Here is a 20,277-nt window from a genome sequence, read left to right as displayed (position 1 = left end):
CCTGCACTTCTCATACACCTAGATCACGGAATACTTTTGGAAATATTTGGAAAGCAGAGAGTAGGCTGATTCATGAGATTGATGTGGGAAAGAACAGAGTTCTACAGCATGCTCTCTGGATCATCTTGCTTTATCCTTTAGGCAAAATTACTTCATATACTCATTTTCTAAACTTCATGTAAGCCAACCTAAGCCCTACATTGCACCTAGTGTCTGTTTTGCTCACCCCTACTAAAAGAAGTTTGCAAGTTAGATTACTTTCAAGATAGTCACATGCTACGCATTGACTGCCCCACCAAAACCCTTCTCGTTCCTTAGAACTGGAGAGAAGACCTGCTAGCACACTCCTGAGCCCAACCATGGCCACTAACCTATACATGCATTTTCTCTTTGTGTAACATTTATAACTGCTGGGTCTCAAAAGGTAGACTCCATCACCAATCCTTTATATAGCATTGAGATTAGGGCATAGCTTCCACTAATACACATGCTTTTAGTATTATATATGAACATGATAATATTAGAACATTTTAGGAAAATGTAGAACTGCTGAAACACTTCATTAGCTACTCATTTTAGGTGAAGAGTTCTAAATAATGCCATGAATTGGGAAGTGTAATAGTAAATCATGCTGCCTTCATAGAATATAATTGTTTTGACTGCCTTAGCTATAAATCAAATCCCTACAATTTCAAACAGATCTATCATCACAGGATTTCATCTGTGACAAATCTGCATTTTACAAAAGACTTCTGAACTACTAAAAGTAAAGAAGCCTGAAATCCAAGACAAAGGTGACAAATTTCTAACATAAAACCTGCATTTACTTATGCACTGAAACACACCGTACATAAAAGGAGAGTACCTACAAAGCATTCTTCCAGCCTTCATTGTAATGCTATGGCACTATGCTAAGCTTGGGTAGCCTGAGTCTTGAAAATTTCTCCAAAAGGTCTGTTCATCAGATATATATTGCATGCAAAAACTAACAGGAATTTGTCAAATATCTAAGCAGTTAAGTATGTGCTAAAAAACAGCTTTTCAAACAAGTTAGAGACTATGCAAATAGAAACTGACAAGACAATGCCTGAAGATACAGAAATAAGGACTAAGCATCCCTTTGTAAAGTCTACATTAAATAGTTTTGGCTGGAAAAAAAAAAAGTCAAGAAAATGGAACACACACAAAATACATGCAACCAGAGAATGAACTAAGGTCTATGTCTTAATCTACACCCAGAGGAAAGGCAACAGCTATCTCAAAATGAAAAGCTCACACAATTCCATTACAACTGAATGGAAACAAACATCAACAAAAGTTACTATATTTATATTTTTCCACATAAATCTTGGAAGTAGACTGTTAAACCCTAAAGCAAGGAGAGGGAAAAATTAAGATGAAGTCTCGTAAGACCCTACTACCCTTCAGTATTTTTTTGAATTACAGGCAACAAATCACTTCTCAACCGCATAAACAATCCAAGTTAACACTAATTTAATACCAACTCTGCTGTGCTCATCTGTGTTCCTTCCATCTACATTGAAATGGAATGCATAAAATCTGTGAACATACCTAGCAAAGAAAAATAAAACATAACCCCCAAAAAGTCATAAATACAGAGTTTTCCCCAATGCAAGCAAAGCTGGCAAAATACAACAGGCAGAAACAACCACAGGAGAGGCAGAAGGAACAACAGGGTGGCAGAAGGAACAACAGGGTTGCAAAAGCCCTAAGGTCTGTTCAATAATAGTTTTAACTCTCACCCTTTCATGACATACCCTTATATAATGAAAAATAAAAAAGGAATCTGTAAGCATGAGATTTGAAGGAACTTCTATGAATCAGCATCTGACAAAATGTCTTGTACATTAATGTACATAAAGATGAGAGGATGCCACAGAGAGCAGTGTTGAACTGTATCGCAACAGTGGCAGCTCAGATCAGCTTAAATTGTTTTCCAAATATTAAAACTGCTCTCAGGATTTCTTAATTCTGTTTTTCTCACCTCATTATAAGTCTGGCTTCCTGCTACTCTGGGCAGCTACTACAGAACTTTCACTTCTCCCCAGACTGTCATTACCAGTGGGATTTTGATGCTACCATCATGAATATACCACTCCAAGGCAAATCACTTTCTCCGGATGGAAACCCATGCTCCAGTTTTCTCACAGAAGAAAAGAAATAAATGAAATGCATAAAATACCATCTGACATCCAAAGCCCTTCAACATCTCTTTAAGTTGGCCAACAGACTTCAGCATTCAGAAATGCTTCATCAATATTCAGAGATTTCTAAATGTACAGCCTGATTTTCCCCAAGTTTCAGACTGTATCTCATCTGACAATATCAGAGTACAAGAACAGATTTTACTGCAGTGGTAAGTCAGCACAAGTCTTCCTCACTGATGTGTGACATACCTCACAGGGAGCTCAGCTCTACCTCAGAACACAGCACATAAGCACACAGATAACCTGAAAGTTATCCAGGAATTACAAAAGCAAGATGTGAGGTATTTTGCCTTCCTATGAATGTACATGTTATTTAAAATATGCTACAGGTTTTAATGACATCTATTTAAGAGCTATGGCTATATATTTCTAGTTATAAATATTACACAAAACGACACAAGGGTCCACCTGAATACTACAGCTGGTGAAATTCTGTGTGATCCCACCTCCCAGCAGGAATCAACTAAAATAAACTGCATGAAATCATGAAATTATGGTTCTGTATGCTGCACTGAGAGACAAAAGAATTCTAGTTATACCACCTAGACTGACTGAAAAAAGGTTTACATTTCTCTGCCAGCAAAATGTAATTTAGTAAGAGACTAACACATGACAGCTCTTTTGAAAAGGACATAGGGCTCAAATAAAACCATCTGCTACAGCTCTAAAATGAAAAGATTGCTTTCCCATCCAACATGGAGGCAGCTAACCTGCACATAATCTCAAAGCCATGTTCATAGTCTATTTTAGCTTAAATAATGCTTTCTGCCACACATGCAATGAGGAAAATCACCTGCAGCAGAAGAGTGAGACTGACAGCTAGCATGGGTATAATTGTAATAACTGCTTCAGCTAAATCCACCAGAGCTCATCTGTCAGCATCTTTTCTTTCCATCTCTCTCTCAGCAGTTAGCAGATGCAGTTCAAATTTGGCCAAAACTTTTCCAGTCACATTCCTGCATGGATATATACAGCTTAAACAGACTAAAATTATCGTAAGAACTTCTCAGATGACACAGATTCCTTTCAAGTTAAGTGAAAAGCATGAAATAAAAATAAAATTCATTGTTTCCTAAAACTAGGAGTATTAATATTGTCAACTCCTTATCAATGTCAGTTAACTGTGACACACTCCTGCCAAAATGTTCCTAAAGTAATATCTTGATTTTTTTCTTCAAAGTTCATCTATAACTTAAACTATTTACCCAAGACAGCCAAGTCATGACACCATGAAACAGCAGTACTGAATTCCACAAGAAAGTTTAATAATCTGTTGTTCAGTTCAGTTTTTTTTTTTCAATCATAGAATAGTTAGGGTTGGAAAGGACCTTAAGATCATCTAGTTCCAACCCCCTGCCATGGGCAGGGACACCTCACTCTAGACCATATCACCCAAGGCTTCATCCAACCTGGTCTTGAACACTGACAGGGATGGAGCATTCACCACCCTAACAGTAAAGAATTTCTTCCTTATATCCAGTCGAAACCTCTGCTGTTTAAGTTTCAACCTGTTACCCCTTGTCCTATCACTACAGTCCCTAATGAACAGTCCCTCCCCAGCATCCCTGTAGGCCCCCTTCAGATACTGGAAGGCTGCTATGAGGTCTCCATGCAGCCTTCTCTTCTCCAGGCTGAACAGCCCCAACTTTCTCAGCCTGTCCTCATATGGGAGGTGCTCCAGTCCCCTGATCATCCTCATGGCCCTCCTCTGGACTTGTTCTAACAGTTCCATGTCCTTTTTATATTGAGGACACCAGAACTGCACACAATACTCCAAGTGAAGTCTCATGAGAGCAGAGTAGAGGGGCAGGATCACCTCCTTTGACCTGCTGCTCACACTTCTTTTGATGCAGCTACTAACACTGCAGAGACTTCTGGTTCACCTTCAGAGCCACTAGAGGAATGAGTTCCCAAGCTTTGTTCTCATCCATTCCTAAAGAATTTCAGATTTTAGCTAGGAAATTAATAGTGACTTCAGAAGAATTTCCTCCAAAAATACAGAAGACTCTTGGAAGGACTCACTTTGATGGATATCCTAGTCTGCTTAAGACTCTTTTCAAGACCCTCAAAGTCAGAGCTCAAGCTGTCTGGCTTGAAGAAGATGCAGAGACTAGATATCATGTTATAAAGAAGTATATCTTTTTGGACATTCTTACTAGGCAAAAACAATTATTCAGAGGTGCCTGCGTGAATGCCTCTTAAACAATGAAGTATGTGGGAACTCAGCATGGGAAATCACAAAACTAGAAACACAAAGCTGAATATTAGTGAATGGTGAGCCATAGTGACTACTAAAAATGATAGCCCAACACTGAGGTCATGTTTACCACAGCAGCAGCTGATGATGACTTAACCCCCCATGTCTAGTCAAGTCCCCTCTTTCTGTTACATCTTCTACAAGCATGAAAAGGAATACTTCACTCTTGCTTGCTTTGGACTATGATTTCTTGAGTATTACAAAAGTACACTTTCAGATACAAAAGAAGGAAGACTCTGAAGAGTCTGGTCAAGGATTTTTCTCACTTTTGTTTGTTTTTCCAGTGAGTATATAGTGATACTGTACTGATTCCTGAACATATATTTGACTGGTCTTTCCCATCTCCAATTAGATAGGTAGGTGGACAAGCTGGTATATGTTTACCTACAGAACTCGTCGCTATGACTTTGCGAGGAAAAGCACTGAAAAAATGGGGATTTAGAGGACACTAAAAAAAAAATATTTCAATCTTCATTCTCAAGAAGTCTTTTCTCCTGTAATTGGAGCCAAAATCTCTCATGAAAAAGATTAACAAGGGATTTGGGGTCCCTAGAAGTTTTACTCCACAAGACAGATCTACTGGCTCAAAAGACATTTCCCATTTGCCAGTGACTGATGAACTTGTGTCAGACTCAATCTGCAAAGTGGCCGAAACGACTGCATTAACATTTCAGAATGGTGTAGAACAACAAAGAGCATACTGTTGGCTACATGCTGTTCAGACAAAATAACAAAAAATAGGATTTTAAATGGCAGCTTAAAAAACACAACACTCTAATAAGTAATTGAATGGAAAAAATGTCATTGCACTCTTCCTTCTGTAATTTCAAATTAAATCTCTTTAATAACTTAAAACATTTGTTTTTTCAACATGTAAAATGCAATACAGTGTTTTGCTACCAAAATGCTATTTGTAGGAGGATGTAATAAGAGATGGTCATTTTAAGTTACCTTCTGATACATCTCAAAATACTGTATGTCCATTCAGGTCAGTAAAATGTCTATATTATGTGCACTACACTGGTTTTGATTCAGTTTTATCAACTTAAGAAATTAGTCCTAAATTTATATTTTCAGAAACCAATACAGAGGAAGACTAAAAATGAAGGGGGATGACATTCTGAAGTAACTAAACAGACTGACACAATGCACCCTGAATTATCTTCTCATTATCTGTAACACTGAATCAATAAACGCATGGAATAGCACCATAATCTCACCAAGGCTCCAACAACCAAACTGAACAAGCAGAAAGCAGCCCACTTGAGATTTGAGACCTTTTCAGAGATTGAGATCCCTGCATGATGTGCTTTCTATATCCAAAATTCTTCAGGAAAGGAAGGAAGAAAGAAAGAAAACAAGCAAGTAAGCAATAACAACAAAGGGTCATTTAACAGACTGGCAGTCACCGCAAATTCAGTTTTGCACCTGACAAGGCTTACAAGAATTTAAACTGAACTACATTAAACAGCAAGTCTATCAATACAAGAGGTAACCTATACTGGGAAAACAAACCAAAACCAAACCAGCATTGCTCTTTCAAAGGAAAACTGTAGACAAAGACCCACAGTAAGGGTTTGTAGTAATCAACCAGATCAAGTTATCTGTTATAGCCACCACAACTTAAGCCACGTGAAAAGGGAAGAGGTCTTCTGACTAGTCATTGAATCCAATGAGTAGATGAAGGCATTTCTTTCCATCAGGGAGAAGATTTCCTTCCATCCACTCTGTGCATGACTCTTTAAGAATGTACAGCTCTACTCACATAACTGCATGGGAAGGCACAGTGCTCAGAGCTAGGCTATAGATACGTGGACAAAGGGGGACAGATGGATGAATCTGTAAGCATACAAATTTAATTGGACCTATGGCTGATTCAAAATCTTGGCTGCCTTATGCTTGCATGATGAAGCATGGTCTCTGCCTCATTTCCCTATTCCATCCAAGTACAGGTCATATAAAACGTGACTACACATAACTTTCAGAAGTCCAATTTTGATCATGGCAAAACTCCCCTGTTTAAAAAGAACACTATCCTTAGAGATCAAGCATAGAAAGAACACACTTATCTCAGTAAGCAAAGTAAACAAAATACAAGGAAGAAAGCTTCAGCTCTCCAAAACTAAGTCATTCCTCTAACAAAGATTACTGCTGGCATGTATAGGACCTGTACACAAAAGACGAAGCATTTATAATATCACAAAAGCCTGCTTTGTTCAACAGATGTGACCTACATACTTCTACTCTAATAGAACACCAGGTAGGTAAAAACCACAATTCCAAATCTTTCAGGTTTTTATGTATTTCACATTTTTAGGGTGTTTTTGTTTTTTTCAAATTTAAACACTATACAAATACTTAACCTTGGTATAATTTAATAAACTATCTAAGAATTGTTCCTTTAAAAAGTTAAAACAAAATCAATTTGAGCTCAGGAGTAGTTGGGGAAAAGTGCACATTGAAACACACAACCAATTACTAACTGTTGTGCACTTTTACAGGTACAGAGAATTTTCATCATTTTAGTCCATTAATTTAGATCTGTTGAATGATAAACTTATCCAATATTGAGAAATTAGCTGGGAACCAAAATAGAGCACTGAAGCTCTTGTTTTTTCTTCTTTCCACTTTATTAATCATTAAAACCTTGGAGAAAATTATGAACACATGCAATTAATTCAGTAACTAAAAACAGTATCACCTTTGTTGAATAAACTTAATGACTCTGAAGGTATTGTTGTTGGTGATATAATGACACTAACAATTTAACAAAACGTAGAAAAGTGAGAGGTTTGTACACCTTTAATCTTATTCCACTTTCCATCAAAATGCAGCTGGACATATTGGGAATAAAAACCCTTAAAAAAATCAGAAGGCATGATTCACCACTTTCACAATCAAAATACAAAAAGAACTGTAATCAATGTACAATAGGCTATAAAATGCCATCATCATGATCACCAATGATGAGAGATAGAAGGCATTCTCCTAGCTAGATGATTATACTGAACAAGAATAATACTTTTTCAGAAAAACAGAAACATAAAACCAGATTAAAACTGGCTCACATCAGGCTGCCCAACTTTGCTGATTAAATAAATCATCTTTCCATTATCAGTTAAGTCATAAAAACAAAGGACTAGAAACAACTTCCTAAATCAGGAGCCCAGCTCTCAGCTATCACTGACAAAACACGCATAATCACTTAACAATTACAGACTTAGTCTTACAGCACCTGGCTACTTTGGCCCCACTATTTCTACTGGAAAAACAATGCTGATTTTAGTTCTCTGATGGTGTCAGGCCTTCTCATAGTTTTCCACATAAACATTTACATTGTGAAACCAATCCAACCATTCACATCCAGCACTAACTTACAGGTCTTCCTTCCCACCTCTCCATCCCCTTCCCTGCTCACCTGGATTCAGGGAAAACAACTGTATTTTTATTCAGAGCATATTTTTTTCATTGCCACACAGTTAGCCCGCCCACCGTTAGTGTAACCTAGCAGTCATTCTCCAAGTCTGCTCCAGTTTGATCTTACCCTTCTGAAAACATGGAGCACCAGAACCATGAGCAGTTTCCCAGACAATGTCTCAGCAGGCCCCTGTGTTGCTCATTTGTGCAAGACCTGACCTGCGCCCAGTACTTTCTCAGTAACCTCATGCTGGCAGTTCAGAGATACCACCATCACCCAACTCCCCCCTCCAGAACTTTCAAATTACATGCTCCCCCCTTAGAGGAAAAGGTATTCTGTCCAAGTACAACCTCACATACGTAAACCTCAATCTTTTTGCTTTTAAATCTCACTCTTTGAAATTATGATTTCAATTCCCAGGGCCCTTCAACTCTTCTTGCATAATCTTCCTGTGTACTAATTAAATTTCTCAAAATTCATCAATGATTTCATCAGCCTAATTTTAAAATTTGCCTAAGCAGATAAGATCTACTTCCCATCTAGAAAAATCAGTTCACTTATCAAAACCACCAGGTTAGCATGACACAATAAGGAAAGCTCATTTTGCACTTCAACATCTCTTCCTGCTTTCCACCATCCCTCGAGATTTCATCTGAATTTTCACCTACAACATGAGTTAGACCAACAGTCTCTGTAATTCAGAACTGGACTCAACACCATACTTGGTTATCTATATTCAAATGGTGTCACCTCCTTTTCAGAAGATTGCCTTAGAAATCTGAAGGCAAGCATGAACTTCTGAGTAGGCTTTTCTAGAATCCTGCAATACAGATGACCAAATTGACACTATTAAAATATGCCAACTGTATTTATCATACTCTTGGTAATTTCTAATTCCAAATTACCCCTTTTCTCTTTTTTTGGTGGTTTTCGATTTTTTTTTTAATCTTCCTGGGTTAAAAATCACTGCCCTGATTGGGAGCTAGTAACTTACACTTTGCTATAGTGAGTACAAAGCATTGAATAAATATCTGTGCTGTGGGATTTTTGCTACCATTCCCTGAAGTTAATTTTGAAGCCATGCATTCCATCAAATGCATTTGATTCCATCAAATCAGTCTTAGATCATTCTTAACCTATTTTTTCTTCCTTGGTACCAAATGGTGCAACTACTTTTTCCTTGGTTTTCTGCTTGTATGTTTCTACTGTCTGTCTTAATGCATGTAAAGTCCAAGCCTTTCCAGGTTTCAGCCAAGGAAAAGTGAAAAGATTCACTTCTGATTGACAATGTGTCAGTCTTTTCTCAGTTGTTCCTGCTGTATCTTGCAGGTTCCCTGCTTATTTCTAACAGACTTTTGGAGATGCGTCCATGCAATCAGATCACATCCTTGAGTTTTCCTGATGTTTCTGAAGTTTCCAATAGTGCTTACATTTTTCGTTAAGACAGATCCTCTCTGTATTCATCAGAAAAACCTTGTTTAGCCAAATTTTCAAACTATTTTCTTCTGAAATCTGAAGCAATATTCCAGATTTTTTAATTTTAGAACATATCTTTGTGTAGGATTTTTTTTCCTCTTGCTGTATATTCATGTAAATTTTATTATTAAAAAAGGCCTAGTTGTAAAAAAAATCTAACATTTATGGTATATACACTGCCAGCGCACCCATTTCTCCTGCTTCTCCCAGATTTTGTGTTGTCAGATTCAGCAATTCCCATGTTCAATACAGCTAAACTGAGTTTCTATTCTTGCAAACAAAAGATCTCCCTGCATCCTACAACTTCCTAATAAACATTAGATACATCACTAAAAAAAAAAAATGACACTCCAATCCTCTTAGTATGCTAATTCCTCCTTTGGAAGAACTTAAGGTAGATGTATACAACAGTTCCACAAAACTAATATTTTAAACAATGTATGGACTGCACACTTCAGTACACAACTGTGTTTAAAAGCATGAGTCTCTCTGTTTCTACAGTAATGTCCAAAGGTTATTTGGATCTTCAGTGTGGACAGCCTCCCAAGTTTGAGTATGCCTCTCCAGTCATTTCCTTGTATGGAAATTTCTGAAATACATATCACTTTTAAACATACATGAGTTAATTCCATTTTGCCCATGACAAATCTTTCTTTTCCAGATTAGGAATTTTTCTTGTTCCCCCTGAAAAAGAACATCAAATATTTCAAATGTATTTCATGGCTTCATTGTGGGAGAAGAAAACATTACAAAGATTAATATTTGGGGCAGGGTATCTGATACAAAAAAGGAACCACTGAAGGTGAAATACCAGAAAACCACAGTATGAGAGTAAGCATGTGTAAGGGTATTCCACTGTCAATTGCCACAAATAAACAAACATGGTTATCAGTTAAGAATTAAAATTTTTAGGCTTTGAACACAAATTTACTTCTGCGAAGACAGCTTCTCCTTTAATCTGGCAGCTTCCCAACTACTGTGTAAACCTAAGTCTTATTCTGCATTCTTCAGCAGTTGGCTGATATTTTTAGAGTCACAATGTTCAAAGTCTGTTCTGGGACACTCAGCAAAAATCTGGGTTTAATTTTTATTGAGCAAGTCAATTCTCCATTGCTTTGAAAAGCAGAAAGTTAAGATATCCCATATCACAAAAAAAATGAGTAATATATGATCTAGTGGATATGAAGGTGTGACACCTAATTGCATAGTGTCAACACTGCAAAGCCACTTGTGTTTTGTAATGTAATTTCTAGGGCTCCAGACTGACCAGCTGACACGTGGCCTTGAATTTAGAGTGACTCTGTGTGTGAGAACTCCACTCATCAAACCCAGACCGCACCACAATGGTACCTGCTGTAGTCATCAGGTCCTTCTAATCTTACTGGGCTAATGAGCACTGCCATCCTGTGCAGGAGAAGTGGTGCTGAGACCTGTTAAATAGCTACAGAGACCCATGGGTCTTGGAGAGACATTCACATGCTGTTGATCTCTGTGGCTTGACTTCCGGGAACATGGTGCAAAATTCTGAAGGCTTACCTAGCAACATTCCTGATCCAGCATGGCTACAGCAACTATATTATCATCCTTGGAAGTTCTGTGTTCACAAACCTGACATTTATATCTGTGCCTAGGTAGCATGCTCCCAGCCAGCCAGTGGCTGACTGCATGTCATACTTTGAAGAAGTGGGCTTTGTATTTACAGGCTGATTTCTGCAGACTCGGATTACAAGAATTAGCTAGTGATTGAGTGCTGAATAACCATAATTTCTTTCCTGGTAAGAACACATTATGTCCAAACCACAGTTTGGTTTCTAAATGGTGACAGATGTCAACAGATTAGTTCTGATTGTCTTTAGTTAGTACTGCAGCCTAAGCACCTACACTAAAATGTTTAGGGTTTTCCAATCATGAAGCCTTTCTAAAAAACATTAATATTCAGGTAATCCAGCTAACCAAGCTTCACAGAGTCTATCAGAACTCCAGAATAGGCACTGTACCCCAAAATACCAGAGATTAAAAGGCACAGGATACAACAATATCCATTTTGCCATACATCTAATCTGTTCATAACCAAGTGGTTCCTGTTACAGAAACCATCTCCAAAAGGAGACATTTAATACTTAAAATTAAACTTCATATATATACAGAATGAGTATAAAGTTTGCAGCATGAATGCCAGTTATCTTGCAATGACAGGTCAAGCCAATTAGATGAGTTAATTCTTGAAATTCAAAAGTGTGTCTACAACTAATCTTAGAGCTTAATGCCTGGTGGTGAGAGTGTAGGTATGAAGCTAAACCTCATTCACACAGGAGACTTGTGCTGTTCAAGGAATGGGACACTTAAATTATTATTCCAGTTCAGACTATCTCAAGGTGGAATATGAGTACTGTTCTTAGCCACCACTCTTCTGAGCAAAATACAAGATACATTCTTCCTGAAAACAAAGTATGTAGCTTGGGTAAAACTAGATTCAGGCTGTGCAAAACAAGTGGCATATAAGGACCAGTGTTGTTATTCATTTGTATTTGATTTTGGAGAATAACACCCGCCATGAACAGCTACTCCTCAATTTAACACTAGTGGCAGTGAAAGTTAAATCTTTATAAACACAACATCTGTGTCATCATTTATTGTTTGCACACATGCAACATTAAATAAGGACTATCCAACACACAATCTTGTATTAGGGTTTCAAAACCCAAGTCTGTAACATTTTATGACCTACTGGGAAGTATACAGCCCTCAAAGCAGCAATATCAAACATGGAAAGCTGATTAAGAGGTCTACTACTACTTTTTGATTAAAACTTTCCATCAAAATCACTGATTCTTCCATTGACTCAACACCAACTGGTCAGGTTAATCCCTATTTACAAATCATTTGTAAAGAAAATTATTGCTTGAGTGTAGACACCCACAACTTCTGGGCGTTTTTCATCCCCCCCATCAGAGAAAACAAATCTGTTTATAATGGGGGTAACTCAACAGTTTGGTAGGATGCAGTAACTAATAAGTAGTGATGCAGATACCAAATGAACAGGAAAGGTACAGAAGATAAATGAACAGAACAGGGCAGAGGCAGCATTACAAAGCCAGAGACAGCAGGCTGAGGACAATCCCCATCATGGCCCCATTTGGCCTGGCTGGGTTCCGTTCCCCAAGGTAGACTACATGACCTCTTCTAACAGCAGAAGACAATCTGAGCAGAGTCATCATCAGACAGTCTAAGGAAATCGCATAAGGGAGCAGCTCTGGTTGTAAGTCCATATTCACACAGCTGGAAAAAAGCAGGAAAGAGTTCCTGAGAGAACACGTATGCCAGTTTCAATCATGGGTGAGTGTTTCCATGGATGAGAGCCTAACTTTGGAAAAATAACAGCTGGAGAGACCGTCTCACCATTCAAAAGGATTGATATTACACACTGTATCATGATACTCTGTGGTATCCATATTGCAAAAGTCTCAAATTGTGGTCCTTTTCAGTACCCATCAACTATTTTCAAGCTTTAGGATTTAATTTCCAGTTCAAAAATAGTCGTAACATACATTAGTGGCTACGAACTTCAGAGACAAAACTGACAGAGAAACATTTAAGCATAACTGAAGAACAATCAAGAAGTTCAAAATGTAAAAAACAGATTAAGTGTTAACACCCATTTTTCTTCACTGTAATCTCCAATTCTCTAAATTTTACAACTGTCCACACCTCAAAAATGGTGACATGAAGGAAACTGGGATAATATCAGGCTGATAAGTTGTTGTGGATATATCCCTTCCAATGAGATGCAAATATTATTTTACTTGCCTGAAAATGCCTTAAGCCATTGTTTAGGCACTGCAGATTTATAGGGGAGGCAGTATGGAAAGAGAGGGAACTCAATGCATTTAAATATTAAAATTAAAGCAAGATGATGATCATTAATACTGTTGACTATCTCAAGTCTTGAGCAAAATTTTCTAGTTGTGTATCTTCAGTACAGGATCCTTTTTTTCATTAATAAAAGACACTTCTTAAGAAATGACAGTCAATGTTTAAACCCTATTACATTAACAACTTCGCCTGAACATATGCTAAATCCATACAGAATTAACTATTGTGTCAAGTGTTGGCAACACTTTTCCCTACTGAAGATATTGCCGACCAATTTAAACAGGAACTGTGGAGAGAAAAAAACACAAACAAACCAAGCACACAACAAAACAACTATTACCTTCTTCAGATGAAGATAACTACTCAACTGATGAAGTCACAAAAAAAGCACTGCAAATATTCACTTATACTGAAACATTGAGGAGCATATAGTTTATTTCCAATAGGTTTTACATTGTTACAACTATTGCTTTCAAGTCCAGGTTGAATTGAAATTTTAGAATTACTGCATCAGTTACCTTTTTCTTTCATTATGGTATCTAGAGTAGTAGCATAAATCCCATTTAAAAAAAATACATTGTGGATTTTTGCAATATAGCAAAGCTCAACATCTCACTATGTATCAGTCTATATTAATAAACACTGACCCTTTTTGTAAGATTCTAAGATACATTCCCTTGATCTATCCTCCTGCATTTTCAGATGTGTTAAAAGAACCTCCATTCATCCCACCACCATGGGAAGGGACAAAGCACAGGAACTATATATTTCAGAAACCTCATTTCAGTATTAGTCACTGATTTACTACACATGGATGTTAGCAAGTAACTTCACTTTGGCCATATGTAACACAGTAACACTTGCTTATGTCCAAAGGATAAGAATTAAAGGTCAAGTAGTAATTTTTAGAGATATATGCATTGACTTTATGTTATTTTTTTTCATGGGGGAGGGGAGCGCTTGCTTAATAGCTAATGCTTTGCTACCATGCCATTCAAGTTCAATGGAGAAAGTATCTTATTTTTATTTCCTGAAGTTGTTTTCACATCTGAAAGAAGCTCAATTAATTTGTCTTCTGAAATACATTTATTAAGGACATCTAACATACTATTGCCATTTAAAGTGATGTTAAAACATGCAACTAAAAAGACTCTGAGTTCAAGACAACTGGTTCAGATTTAACCAGTGTCTTCTATTTCACCATGTTATATTCCAGTTAAAGCTATTTTGGGAAGACAGAGGGAGAAAGCTGAAGCAAAACTGTTTTGGCCATACAATTATGGGAATACCATTATTATTCAGGCATCAGGAAATAGGAAGCATCACAAAAATTACTTCCTTACCTACATTTGTTAGAAATAAAGGAAATATCTTCTTGATCTCTGGTATAAATGTTTATGATGCAAAAATATTGGATGGCTTGAACCCAGGATATTAAAGTAGTTCCGCCTTTTGAAGTCTGAGTTTTGTTTCTTTTTTTTAAATACTGATATCCTTTACAAGTCTAGAGATTGGCAATATAGTCTGTCTTACTCCACTAGCCTTTTGTCTACTACCACAACAGATACACATACGTATTACTCAGAACTGGGCTACGCAGTTGTTTTGCATCTTTTTCAATTCCTTTCTTTTCCTAATGTTGGCAACACCTCAGGAGTTATTTTGGGAAGATATTGGGAACCCTTAACAGCCAAATCGATTCCAATATTCTCCAGATGTCCTTAAAATTAACCTTTGCCTCAAAATTTGATGTGGGGAAAAAAACTTATACTATGAACACTTTAAGGGAAAGTTGGAAAAATATGAAGCATAATATTACAGCACAACCAGTTAACACTAAACAAATGAAAGCATTTGATGAAAACACTATGAAACAGAAGTCATTTACACCCTCACTGTACACAAAACATTGCATATCATGTGCAAAAAAATAAAAAAAACTAAACAGGAAACCCTCTAATGCTTCAATACAAACTTCTTTACAGAACAACAGAAACTACAGATTTTATCCAGGTAAGGCAAGAAAGAAAACTTGCTTTTTTCCTGTAATACACAAGCATTCACAAGCAATATGTTTTCTTTGACCTATCCAAGGGATTTATTATTATTATTATTATTATTATTATTATTGGAATGTCCATCATAAACTATGCAGCTTCATATTCTGTTGACATTGCATATATGTGATCAGATATCTATCAGATGTATTCCCTTTAAGGAAACCATGTGTTATTACATTCAACCATACACTTTACATTACCACCTCTCCAAAACATGAATACAGGCTATAAAAATGGATCTACTTGTAAGGAAAAAACATGTTTTTTAGAAAAGGAGAATGCAGGTTTATCCTATGATATCTGAAGTTTTTCTTCCCTCTCTTTCCTTTTTAGCACATTGAAATCACTCTATAGTACTTTATTTCTCATCAATTCAGTATCAATACTGACCAAGTACAAATACTGGCATTGGTGTTTACCTAATGGCTACTAATCCCCAAATTTGCTTAAAGAATCATCAAATTCTTAAAGTTTCAGTTCTAAACACACAGCAGTTTGCTGCAGAACAAAACATTTACAGCATCCTAGAAAGAAAGGACATAAAAGATGATGATGGCATAAGAAACAGAGCATGCTGCTTTAATTCATATAGTAGTGATGTCAGTGCCTGCAATGGTAGTTGCTCTGACCTGTAGAGGCTCTAAGCTGGAATGTTTTCACAGAAATCTTCTTTATGAAAAAACCCACAACTCTGGCAAATGACTAAAATATCCACAATAAGATGGCTTAGTAGGATAGCCAATTCAAGGAATCAATAGTGGAAAAGGCTGGAAGGAGGTAAGGAAGGGGCAGGTGTCTTAAAGAAGAGAAAAACATCTATCCATCAGAATCACAAGCAGCCTCCAGCACAAGCATATTCCTGAAATGATCCAAGTTAGACTGCAGAGTGAAAGACAAACAGATCCCCTGCACTGGTGAGAAAAACAACAGGATTATACCTACAGCCTAAGCTCACATTTTACATCAGTGGGAAATGGTTCTGAAAATACTGACAAAGAAATACAAAAAAACCCCACAACACTTAATCAAGTCGCTTCCCCAAGACTTGCATGCTGATAACTATAAATAGCTGGAGTAGCACATTGTTTAACAAGCTGCAGCAAGATGGTCCATGTTTGAAAACAGAACATTCCTATTCCACACCCCCACCCCCCCCAAGTCCTCCATTATTACTGCAGCAGTCCTCCAGCTCAGCAATCAATTTTCTACACACTACATCACCGTACAAACTACCAGTTTTAGTATCCATACGTCACATACTAAAATGCTGAGAACAGGGAAACAAAGACAAAATCCTGCCCTATGGCATGCAACTATATTCCAAATAGTGTAAAACCAGCTCTAGGTTGTTTTATTGGATTTTTTGGGGGGTGGGAGGGTGTTGGTAACCTTTTCTCATTTGCCAGACTGAAGAAATAGGGTATCTTATTTCCCTCGCCTGCTAGAAAATGGTGCCTGTATTTCGGGTAAAATAAAGCTGTTGACGTGTGCAATTGTGGTCATTATTAGGGCGATCACGTTGTTTTCATTCATTCATTCAGGATTTGCTAGAGGATGTCAGCTTCTGCAGCAGCAGCTGGCTTGACCTGGAGGAGGGGGAACAAATTCCTCGCAGTGCATACAGATTACAGGATGCATTTCTTTATGGGCCATTTATGATTTTATACATTATACTCATTACACTGAATCAAGCCATGGATGCTGCTAACATGGTCCGCCATGAGGCAAGCACAAACAAGTTTAATGAAGGAAAAGTCACTCTGGACTAATTTATAGCCTGATTTCTTAAGGGTAAAATAGTCCTCAGATGAAGGCAACTGAAGACACTTTCTAAAATTAAATTTTCCCCTCCAAAAGAAAACAAAATTGTACACAATGATGAAATACTTCACAGCTTTGCAGTATTTTGCTTGCTTGCAGGTAACTGCCCACATGCCCTCCTCTTCAAGACACCTTAAGCGTAGACCTTTACACACTGCACCACTACAATGTTTTCCTCCAGGTTCCCATAATTAAATAATTTACAGTATCCAGCACAATCACTCTTCCCATGCATCAACTTTTTGGTTTGCCTAGTTTCCCATTTGCATTTTGCAAGCATTAAAGGAGGGGAAAAAGGGAAATCTACATTTAGTATTGTATACAGTGCGAAAAGCGTGATCTTTAAAATTTTAAATAGAGCTTGAATGAGGAAAACCCACTGAAGCTCAGTTCCATTCTCAAGTATGAAAGAACTTCTGCATAAACAGATGATCTTTCTGAGACCTAAGTTATGAAGGATCTCTGTTCAGCTTATAACACAACCCATTCGGTCATCTGCATAAGCACAAATACCGTGCAAGGTAAATTAACCCCACATGTAACTGGCAGTAACATTTTGCTCATTTGCAAAATGCTGCCTATGTCCTAGGACTGTCACTGAAGTTACACATACTACAGATTGTAAGGTTTTACTACACATTAAAACTGAAAGGGGTGGGGGTGGGGAGGAGGTAACAGATTCCGCTCCTACAAAACACGTTGGCCACCAACACAGATCACAATTTGCCACACAAATGAAACACAGGAAGACTTCAGGAAGGGGCAGAACAAGCAAGGGGTGAGGAACCACATAAACATGCCCAGAAAGAGATGATGTGTGATACCTGATTGCTACAGCAGGGTAAAATAAGAAGTGCATTTAGTCCAATTCATTCAGCTGCTGAAGTGATGGGTGAAGAAGGAGGGAGGGGGCGAGGTAAGATGGCCACTGCCACTTTAACATATTCAATAATTTAACGGACAACCTGGCACAGGTTAAGTTGGACTTGTTGGGAATCAATTTTACATTCTTAACTTTACAGGCCTATTTTCTACACTGGGGTTTGTTAGGTTTTGTTTGTTGATTTGGTTTCTTTTTACAGTCTCTTAAGATTCAATATTAAACATCACAAGGAAACAGACTGTGTTATTTGGTTTTAAGCATCTCGCGATGGGCATTGCTTTTTTGTTTTGGAGTCTGTGCTTGAAAACATCATGTACTTTAACCTAAGATGTTATAAAAATTCAACTCCTTAACAAGCCAAGCTCTGCAGAAAGGAAGAGTGTTTGAGGATCGGTTTTAGCACTTCAGAATTGGGTTGTGACACCCCAGATATAAATCTAACCCATTAACAACCCGCACTAAATAATTACACCTGTAGACAGGGAAGCAGGTTAATTTTAGACTCGTTGCTATATTATGCAGCTCTACTTCCAGAGCCCGGGTGCAAGGGCAGGAAGGAGCAGGAGCCCCTGGCTGCTCCCGGTCGCAGGCGGACCAGGGGCACCGCGGCGGCCCCGGGGGGGGCAGGGGGTCTCACCCCGCTCTGCTGGGCATGCGATCCCTCCCTGGGGCGCCCAGGGGGGACGGGGGTGTTTTTCCCAAGCTGGATCTCCACCTCGCCCCAGGAGGAAGATAACTTCTAAGGAGTCACTCCCTCCCCGTGGGAAGGCGGCGGGACGAGGGGCTTTCCCTCCTGGCAGGGCAAATCCGGTCACGGCACCTGCCCCACTCCCCAGGGTAGGGATTAGGGCTCACCCTCGCTCCCCTATTCGTTAAGACGCGAAGCGGGGCTGCTCCCGTCGGGCCAGGCCGGGTGTCCGCCCGGCTCCCACGCACGCTTGCCCGTGGGAAGGACAGGGCGCGCCCCCCACACTGGGGAACCGAGGAAGGGGTGCCAGGAGGCAGCATGGCCCCGGCCCTGTCGGCACTCCCTGGGGCAGGGAAGCGGGACGGGCTTTGTCCCGGTGCTTTACCTCTGTACACTGGGGAGCTGGGGCTCCGTCTCTCAGGTGAGCTGCTCCTCCTGCTGCTGCCGCCGCTCTCCGGAGAGCGCCGCTGCCTGCCCTTCACCCTGCCCGGCTCCGCCACGCTGCCTCCCGCCGTCAACGGCGGCGTCGCGCTGGGCGGCGGCGGGCTGCCTCCTCCGCGACCCCCGCCGCTGCCCCCCGGCCCGGTATTGCTGCCCACCGAGGCGGAGGGGGACCGTGTCGGGCTGTGCTGGTTGCCCCGCAGGAGCTGGTACGGGACGGTCGCTCGGATGGGCTGCAGCAGTCGGCTGGTCCCCGCCGCACCTCCCCCGGCACCGTTACCGGGGCCCCCGGCCATGCCGCCACCGGCAGTAGGGGACCCGGCGGCGCCGCGCCTCATCCTCTGCGGCGGGGGCTGGTGGTGGGACGGGGGGGTCTGCGAGGAGCTGGACGAGGACATGGCGGGGATGCTCGGGACTCGAAGGGTCACTCGCTCCGGCTGCTACTGGGGGGCCGAGCTTAGCCCCCGGCGCCCCGCATGCACCGGCCGCGGGGAAAAGGAGGACGAGGGGGAGGAAGAAGGGAGGGGGCGGGGCGGGACAAGCGCTTCACGGCCCGAGGGAGTCTCCGCGCCGCCTGCCCAGCTGCCCCCGGCGCTTCCTATCGGCGACGGAGGCTGCTCCCACGCCAGGCTCTGGCCATCGCTGCCCGCCCCAGCGTCGTGGGCACCGGGGGCGCTGCCGAGCCCCGCGGCCGCTCACATCGTACAGCGCTGCCAGCTCAGGGTGGTCGGCAGCGGAACGCGACGAGGGCACAAGGAAGCGGTGGGGGTCGGGCGGGGAGTGGCGGAGGCGCTCGCAGCCAGCTCCAGCTCTTGCACCCGCCAGGGCCCGGGACCCGCGGCCAACACCATCCACCCCCCGCGCTGCCCTGCCTCCGAATGGCAACGCGCAGCCCCGGCAGCCGGCCGCGACAGGCAGGGAGGGCGGGCACGTGCGTCTATTGGGCGCCACTGCCGCGACAGATCAGTCTCCATTGGCCTGTGTTCCTGTCGCTCTCTGCTCTCAACCAATGAGAAAGCGGATCCTCGCGGCGGGGCGGGGCGGCTGTGGGCGGGGCGGTCCCGCCGGCGGAGGAGGCGGGCTATGGGAAGTGGGATGTGGCAGGTACAGGAGGGGTGTGCTGCCCGCCGGG

General features: G+C 40.5%; 1 protein-coding gene across 4 annotated transcripts in view; it reads right to left on the bottom strand.

The window, feature by feature from the left end:
- The window catches only part of GLCCI1 (glucocorticoid induced 1), a 56,314-nt gene extending 36,306 nt beyond the window's left edge, over positions 1 to 20,008 (bottom strand). For all 4 annotated transcript variants that reach the window (XR_004081084.2, XM_031052405.2, XM_005152896.2 and 1 more), the window contains exon 1: positions 19,090 to 20,008. Coding sequence is in view for 3 of the 4 variants with exons in the window: in XM_031052405.2 (XP_030908265.2) it covers positions 19,090 to 19,543 (454 nt within the window). In the remaining variant the exon portion in view is untranslated. The remainder of the gene's footprint in view (positions 1 to 19,089) is intronic.
- Between the last annotated feature and the right edge of the window lie 269 nt (positions 20,009 to 20,277).

This window comes from Melopsittacus undulatus, chromosome 1 (assembly GCF_012275295.1).
Source record: "Melopsittacus undulatus isolate bMelUnd1 chromosome 1, bMelUnd1.mat.Z, whole genome shotgun sequence".
Lineage (NCBI taxonomy): Eukaryota > Metazoa > Chordata > Aves > Psittaciformes > Psittaculidae > Melopsittacus > Melopsittacus undulatus.
The sequence above is the reverse complement of the archived record's forward strand: the minus strand, read 5'-3'. Positions and strand labels throughout refer to the sequence as shown.